Source organism: Pteropus vampyrus, unplaced genomic scaffold (genome assembly GCF_000151845.1).
Source record: "Pteropus vampyrus isolate Shadow unplaced genomic scaffold, Pvam_2.0 Scaffold88, whole genome shotgun sequence".
NCBI lineage: Eukaryota > Metazoa > Chordata > Mammalia > Chiroptera > Pteropodidae > Pteropus > Pteropus vampyrus.
Genome location: NW_011888869.1, coordinates 4,867,104 through 4,875,913, shown reverse-complemented (window position 1 = coordinate 4,875,913; position 8,810 = coordinate 4,867,104). Strand labels below are relative to the sequence as shown.

At 31.6% G+C, this 8,810-nt stretch overlaps 1 protein-coding gene across 1 annotated transcript in view; it reads right to left on the bottom strand.

Moving 5' to 3' along the window:
- The window catches only part of TLL1 (tolloid like 1), a 171,693-nt gene that overhangs the window by 88,592 nt on the left and 74,291 nt on the right, over positions 1 to 8,810 (bottom strand). The window contains exon 2 of the mRNA XM_011363716.2: positions 636 to 746. Within this exon, the coding sequence (XP_011362018.1) occupies positions 636 to 746 (111 nt within the window). The remainder of the gene's footprint in view (positions 1 to 635; positions 747 to 8,810) is intronic.

Below are 8,810 nucleotides of genomic sequence, written 5' to 3'. Positions count from 1 at the left end.
TTAATAAAAATATTTTTAAATGAGAACCAAATAACCTTTCAAACATTTCAAGTCTCAAACAGGCACAACTAAATCATGTCAGACAACTAAAACTAAAATCATCTTATGGGTTTTCATAAAAATTATATAGATAGATGGATTTTTCTAAATAAGTTTATGTATAATTACTCTATGAATAATTTCCATTTTGCAACTGCAAATGGGAGACAATTCAATGTAATGCTCAAGAGTGTGAAATCTGGCCATCCTCATAACTGAATTTGGGTCCTAACTCAGATACTTCCGGGTTATGTGATAATAAGCAAACTATCTAACCTAATCCTCAATCTCCTCACTTGTAAATCACAATTACCTGAGCAGCTACCCTCATGGGGTTGTTATGAGGATTCAAAGAGTTGATGTCTGCAAAGCACTTATCAGGCCCAATACATAGTAAACACCACAACATGTTTGTTTAATTCATTAATTAAATGACAACTATGAACAGATCTTAAATTTCTAAATAAGCTCATTTGTGTTTAGAAAATTAAAGTTGATCAGAGAGACATTAAAAGTGATCCAAAGAGTATGTATAGCATGTAAAGAGTATATTTTCTTCAAAATGAATGCAAATTGAATCAAATAATCAGCCATACCTGAGGTATGTCCAAGTTTTCCAAAAGGGTTCTGTGTAAGGTCAATTGTTCTATCTATTTGAAAGATATTTAAGTCTTCATCATCTAAGGCAATATCGCCCCAAAACACAGCTAAAAAAGAAAAGTTCAATTAAAATGTAAAATATTCGAAAGCAAAAAACATGCAAATAAAGCTAATTAGAAAAATATTACTAACATATAGAAATGTGGTGCATATATAAACAGATATTTCAGAACGTAATTATAACTGAATATATTGAACCTGTTACAGTATACTATAAGCCACCTGTAAAATGGCATTACCACATTTTTTTACTTTGGTTTGTGAGGTGAGGCCTAATAACATTTTCTTGAATGAAACAGTCACTAATTTAGAGGGGTTCAAAGAAAAGAGAAACCAGTAACCATGAACTAATTTGCAAACAAAATCTGATAAGAATGCGTGCATTTATATTGGATGCTTGTGGCCAGAAGCAGGTTTTCACTGACAGGTAGGAGAGGTATAAAAACTAAAACATGTTCTGTGATAACTTTGTAAAGCAAGGAACAATCAAGGCAAAAGAACACCATGCTGTTATAGCAATTTATCAAATTTTTAATGAACTTTCTCTAAAAATGACATTGCCTCTGAGTCCCTATAAAATGTATACATAACTACAAAAAGTAATATTTAAGTTAACATTTACTTAGCAATGACTAAGTGCCAGGCCTTTGATATTTAATGACAAATAAAACATTGTCCATATTTTCAGAAGCTTCAAAGTCACTACCCTATAACCTGAGAACTCTCCACTCTTTCTTTTATACCCAGTCTTTTATGCTACTTAAAAGGCTCTGTAAACCACTGTGAAAACTGTAAGAGTCTTTATAACCAGTATGTAAATTTCTCTTTTAAGGTCAGAAATATACAATAGCATAACAAAACAAAACAAAAAATGTCCTTCTTGTTTATTTGGGTCCAAAGCTAGACTAATCAATCCCGTAGTACAACCAGATGTCAAAATATAATAACTTTAAGAAACAGTAAACTTAAAAGAAAGAATAAATTATTATGAAATAGTAAAACATTGACAAATGCCTTGGAAATTCTGAGATATTTGTTTCTTGATACAGGTTTATAAATTTTCTTTTTTAAAATTTTCGTCAGATTTTTCTTCTGCAAAATGAAAAGGGAGAGGGAAATACATTAAAAATTTACATGGTGACAATATCCACGCTTTTCAAATCTCTGTCCTTTACTGGATTCAAACCTCAATATTTATGAATTTAACTATGAAAACAGTTAATAAAATTAGTTAATTTGTGAAATTTAAATTTCAATCCTGAAAGCTGTATAATGCTTTAGGCTTTGATCAAAGGTTTACCATATAGAATTGCTTATCCAGTTGAGTTTCCTCATAAAAATTTGACATGAGATAAGAAGAGGCTAAGTTCATGTGTAAATCCAGAAAGGAAGAAAGTAAAAATTAGTTCAATGTAGATAATCAGTTCAACATACAGAAAATACCTTCATTAGAATTAGAATTCTTTCATTAACCCCTCTCTACTGCCAGTGGAATGTCAGTCTGTAGAAGCAGAAAGATGCTTCCTATCTTTCACTATCATAGAGACAAAGTAATGAAAAGTCTGTAAAAACAGTTTATAGCATGGGCTAAGCCGTTGGTCTTGATGCTTAAAATTGAATCCAGATTCTAATCAACTTCACACACAGGCAACAAAAACCACCGATGCTCCACTGCCCCTAAAGTCAGACATCCCATGAAATAGATGGCCTGTCTAAATAAAATATTTTGCAATTATATAAAAGGCTTGTTAGTTTTCATAAAAATAAATTTTGCAGTCTTCCCCGCCCCCCCACCAAGATTTTACGGTACTTTAAAGTAAAACCAAGTTTGCTAATTATTTCAATCTTCCACCATGTGTATTTACTATGCAAATAGTTGTGGGCACTGCTTGGCAGGGACTCTTAGCCTGGCTCTTCCTTTCTTAGTGCTGGGGGGCAACTAGAGACACTAAAACAGTGCTTCTCTAACATTAATTTGCATAGGAATCACAGTGGATCTGGTTAAAATGCAAGCTCTCATTTAGTAGGTCCAGAGAGAGGCCTCAAATCCTACATTTTCAACAAGCTCCCATTACCACAAATAATTATCATTGTCATCATCTTTATTAGTAGTATTTTTTTCTACAAGAATAAACTTTTACTTCTCTCTGAATCAGCTGATTGACTTGAAAGCTGAAGCACTCAACCAAGCAAAAACAGTTTGTCAGTACTGTATTTATATAATAAAAGTAGCATGAATAAAATAAAACCCAAATGTGTTTTAGATTTTTATTTTCTTGTAATGACTTTTCACATGCAATAGGATTCATGTCTTGATGGATTATATCAAAGACACATCAGCAGCCAAGGATATAACACTTCACAGAAGCAAAAACATTACTTCTGGGGACAAGAAAAGGCACAAGGCCAGATGATTCTTAAAAGGAGACAAAACTGTTCTGGAGTAGATAAGCCATTTTTTATTTATTACTATTTTTTCTGAACTAATAGCTTCAGAATAGCTTGGCGATTCTGAATATGCCATGAATTGTTTCGGGAAAAGAACAAATAATTCTTTGAGAACAAGCAGTAGTAAGTGACTAAACCAATTCATTCATGTGCAGACTTGATACACTGTTAAGTCATATACTTTTAAATCTGATATTATCAATAGAAAAAAATAGACATCCTAGAACATTCAACCTATCAAATAGTTTAAAATGCACAATTTTTTTCTTTATATTGCATCATTTATAGGCTTCTAATTCCTCCTCTATTTAAATCTAAGTGTCCTATTACTGCGTGCTAAAGTATTTACTTGTTGGCATAGCAATTTGGACCATGACATTTATATTAATACGGATTTGGAATTTGCATTATTATCTAACACGTATTTGTTATTTAGGCTTCAAGATATTTGTAATTCCCAAGTCCACTTAGGAGTTTTATGTTTTTGGGTTTTCTTTTTTTCTATATGGTATTTTCTATTTAGTTTTCATCAAAAAACAAAATTAAAAACAGTTTTAAAACTATGAGAAACTATGAATTATCACTCATTGGCCCCATTTAATACAGTAATTTGAGGTTAGTAATAGCAGAACTGAAAGCAATATAGGACATTGGTTATAAATGACAGCACTAGGCAAATGCTCAAGTGCAATTAGAATATTTACTATCTGGAATTCTGCTTGGATTCTTATGGTCAAAATGGGGTGGGAGCTAACCAATAGGCCATAATAAAATGTCAAGAACGATTTCTAAACTACATGGAAAACCACAGGTTTTATTTTTCTCCTGGAGGCTATTTGCATTCATAATACTACAAAAAAAATTTTTTTTTAATCGGAGATCAAGAAAGAATTCTTTTATTATAATAGGCAGAGAGAGAAACCCACTTTATAAAGAGTGTATGGTAGGAGACAGCAGTCTGAGACTGTGATTCCCTACACCCTAACTTTAAATCATGTCTGTACCACTCATTCCTTGAGTCCTCAGTGATTTTTAGCCTTTCAGTTCTGAAGCTGGGGTTCAAGGACCAGCTTAAGGAGGCCTCAAGTCTATAATTTCCTAAAAGCTGTGTGCAAAAAAAATATGTATGTGTTTATAAACACAGTCACCATATGTTTTGCAGAGGAGAGGTCCACAATAGATTGTTAAAAAGCATCACACAAAGTAAAGGACCACTATTTTTGCCAAAAGCAAAGCCTTGGGAGAAAATACTTGCAAGCTAAATACCCTCAAGAAGATAAATATATTTACGTGAATTAATGCTAAGCAATATGACAGCTGGTTACTACTTGAAAGTATACTATGTAGACAATTTGATAGAGTCTCCTCAGGCATTACCTACAGAAAGCCTTCCCAGAAACCCTGTCTCCCCAATTAACCTTTAGGTGTCTCATCCACTTGTGGTCTGTCAGTAATGGGCGATCATACAATATTTCATAATGGGTTTCAATTGTCTGAGAGCCTGACATAAACTAGGTCCTCAATATATGTTTTGAGGCACACACAAAAAAATGTGAATGATGAAATACCATGGAATAGGGTATAAGTTGTCTATAACAAAAACAAGCCTAGGCATGCTACATACTTCACAAATTTTCTTTAACATCCACAATACTAGATGTTTGACCATTCCAAAGAAAATATTTCAAATCCTTTCACTCTAGAGTGGATTACTGCTATATTCTTTGTATTAAAACAATGAAAAGGCAGCTACCTTTCTTTTTCATTTCAGTAGTATGTGTTAAGTATAGTTATGGGAAATGTGTCCCCTTTTCTTTAAACCCCACACCAAGATGCTCGGGAAATAAATGACTAAACTAACAGATCAGTTATCTTGAGATTTCTGGGTTTGGAGAGATAGTGCAAAGATTTAACAATAGCCAAGAACAGTTGCTTATTACAAGTTTTCCATATACAGTTTAAACTTTCTGCTTTTATTGATATTGGATTTAGGGAAGAATAATGATGTCATGTGAAGGCCTGACAAGGCTGCTTTAGCTGTTTCAGCCTCCAATAAAGGCCTAGTGAAAATTTCCTCAGACAAGGGCAACACTGAAGGCTCAAAAGTCAACTATTTTTACATGATTGACAACCTCTAAGCAAATTCCCAAGGAAAAGTAAGATTTGGCAAAAGTTATATATACATTTTGGAGACAATGTTACATTACCTAAAAGAGAAAATAATTTTCTGGTGTCATTTCATATGCACAGGAAAAATTTTCTCCCCAAATGGCATGTGTGAAAGTTAATTTAACTTCCAAGATTGGGAAACAATTATCTAAAATTTTAAATTTTAGGTACAATATAAAAATAAATAAAGATATTTTTTATATAGACTCTCAGAAATACTCTTACAAAAAATAAAGATAAGAATGTTTTTCACATAGTACATTTCTTTCTTAAATTTCTTTCTAGCAATAAAAAAGAACACATTTGGAATCCAATTATTTCAGTGATTTTTCAAAAGAAATCATCCCATGCAATGTTTTATTTAAATATGTTTTAGGGTTTTTTTCCCCAAGAGCTGCGTTTTCACTTCTGCCATACACTATCACACAAACTGAACAAAGTCATCTAAACTACAGTTTAAATGTGTGCATTTAGCTAAGTACAAATGATGAGTTAAATAAAATGGTTTATTCATCTTTCCCTCATAAACCGGGTTGAAGGGCACTTCTGGGTAAAATGACTCTATCTGGCCCTTTAAAACAAGATGTCTTCATCTACCAAAAGAGGATTATTTGGAGGAAGGTAGCATGGTGCAATATAAAAGGTTAGATACTGCTTGGATTAATGGTTATCAAAGAAACTAAAAAGAAACTGTCCAAATGTACTCTAAATTTAGAGGTCCCTTCAAAGAACACAGAACTGCTGCTATAGTTAAACAGTCTTCAACTATTTCCTGAATCAGGAAATAAAATGTAATCAATATAAAATCAAAAGTTCCATCTAAAATACAAAACAAATAAACATGAACATACATATACACATACACCATGCTAAAGCAAGGAATATTCCTCTAGAATATGGAGATACTGGATAATAAAATCATTTTCCATAATATTAATGAGCTTGGAGATGAGTCTAGCTTGATCAATAGATTCTGAACACAGGATACAAGCAGCAAGTTGTCTTTTTTAAGTTTTTTTTTTTCCGTTTCAAAAGCGATTTTACATTACAAATGTGATTAAATGTTAAATTTTCAAATAAACATCTCTCTCTTTTTAAGACAGAAAACAAAACTTTTCCCATAACAAAAGATCCATTGAAATACCATATCAATCTGCATTTATAGCCCACAATGCCCATGGATAGGATTTCTCAGGACATTTTTAAAATATCACCCATACCACAAATATTCATTTTGAACTCTTTGTCTCAAAAGAGAAAACACTGACAGAAAAAAATCTTCGATCAAGAAATATAAAAATAAATATTGAAAAAGTTTTGTGTTCAGTCTATTTTCTGGAGCAAGCTTTAATAAAATGAATTGTTGTAGTTCATACGTTTTTAAAAACTGCCATTCTTATGCTGCTCAAATAATGAATATACTATAATCAACCACTACCAAATTTGGTTCATTTATATTTCCCATCATACGTCTTGTAATGACAGAGCAAACACTTGTTTTTTTCTTCCCTTAGGCCTGTAATTGTTTACATTTGTGACCAGAAGTAGGAATCAACCCTGATACTTATTTTTTAATTAAGTTTGTTTATTTTCTAAATATTGACACTAGCTCTTGGAGTAAATCTTGATGTTTTCCTGGAAGTAAGACTGTTCATGCAAATGTATTATTTTCTATTTTGTAGCTATGTTTTACCCACTGGCTAGACTCCTCCACACAAACAGAAGAATCTTTTTTCCCATTTTTTATCCATTTTCATTTGGTCTACCATTGTGATAAGAGAGAAAATGTTGCATTCCAAACTTTCTGATTATTATTTATCATTGTAAAAGACTTCCTCATGGGCACAAGTCAAAGGCTGGAGTGCTTTTACTTCAGTTAATAACTCCCACAACCCTCAAAACAACATGTACTCAGCAAAAGAAACTTTGCAAAATTTATAAATTCACTGACATCTTAAAAACATGACTCCACATACTGATTTCTGTTGCTTTTCTTCTTAGTCTTAGAGAACTTAAACAATTAAGAAGATAATTAAGTAGAACTTTATTCACACCATAACAAAATTGAAAGGTCTTTCAAAAAGTTGAAAGATCTGTGACATATCTCTAGTCAGTATTGTTTTCAACATTTTAAACTTGTTCTTCAAAAGCTCCATAAAGTGTCGGTAATTTATACTAATATCAAATATATGGTACTTAATATCAGTAAAGTACTCTCATTACCGTTATCCCCTTTGAGCCTCAGAAAATCCTAGGATATTGATTCATACTAGTAACCTACTGATTTACTTTTTAAAAGCTTACAATTCTTTAATACCTATTGTATTATAATATCTACCTTTTACTTGATATAGCAGTTTATTATCATTTCCAGGTTGTTTGAGTTACAAGATGCTGAGTCAAAAGCATCGCCTGGCTAAAAATTTCAATTGAGGTCATGCTGGTTATCCATCTTAATTATGTGGGATGTGAAGAAATAGGTGGTTCCTTTATTTTTTAGATTTGCAGAAACAAGGATATTATCTGCGCAGGTATATAAAGATAATATATTTTATTTGGAAATTGGAAATGATCTACAGAAGAAGTATTTACTAAGGGAAAATTAAGTTCATCATAACTCGCATACCGGAAGTGACAAAACTACCAAAGACCCTGCTTATTATCTAGTTGCCCTGTTAATTTTATTGAGTAATTTGCTTTTAATGTTTCAAGCCCAGAGATAAGAAAGTATAGGAAACTTGATGTTGAAATACAAAATAAATACATGTATATTATCTAAATAAAATCTTTATAAATACCAGGAAATCAAGGTCCTTAATTACATCATTTAAAAATTTAAGTATTTAGGACTAGCATAAATTTTAGGTAATAAAATAAATTGGAAAATTAATTAAATCCTCCAATTTCTCTGTAGTATTATCGATCAGTTAATTTTAAAAAGAGAAGAACTTTGAAGTTAAAAATCTACCAAATTTGTATCATGAACAAAAATTATATCTTTAATATTTACCAGAATAATCCAGTTGGAATTTTAAAAATCTGTTATAAAACAAACCAATGTCTAAAATTGAAAAGAAAGGTCATAAATAAAGAACTCCTCCAAAAGAATAATACCTTTAAAAACTAATGTGTTAAATCCATTTTTTTTTTCTTGAATTTCATTAGTGCCTGTCTAGTGAAGAAGCAAATAAATGACTGTTACAGTCATGGTCTCCGAGAAAAAGTAATTCAAGTGTGCAACCAATTGTAATGATGGACTGTCATTTATAGATACTCAGTATTATGTGTAGTTAGAGCTAAAGGTTCAGCACTAATAAAACTGGATGCCCTGTGAGCAGTTGCCAGGGTAATGTGACAGATCTAGCAGTGAAATCTATTTTTAATATTCCTTGCAATAATTCAAAATGGCCTTAAAATACCCAGTCTACTGTCATTTTCTGAATGATAAAATAGAAAAAAATAAAAGGCTAACTAGTCAATTAAAAATTGTTTTT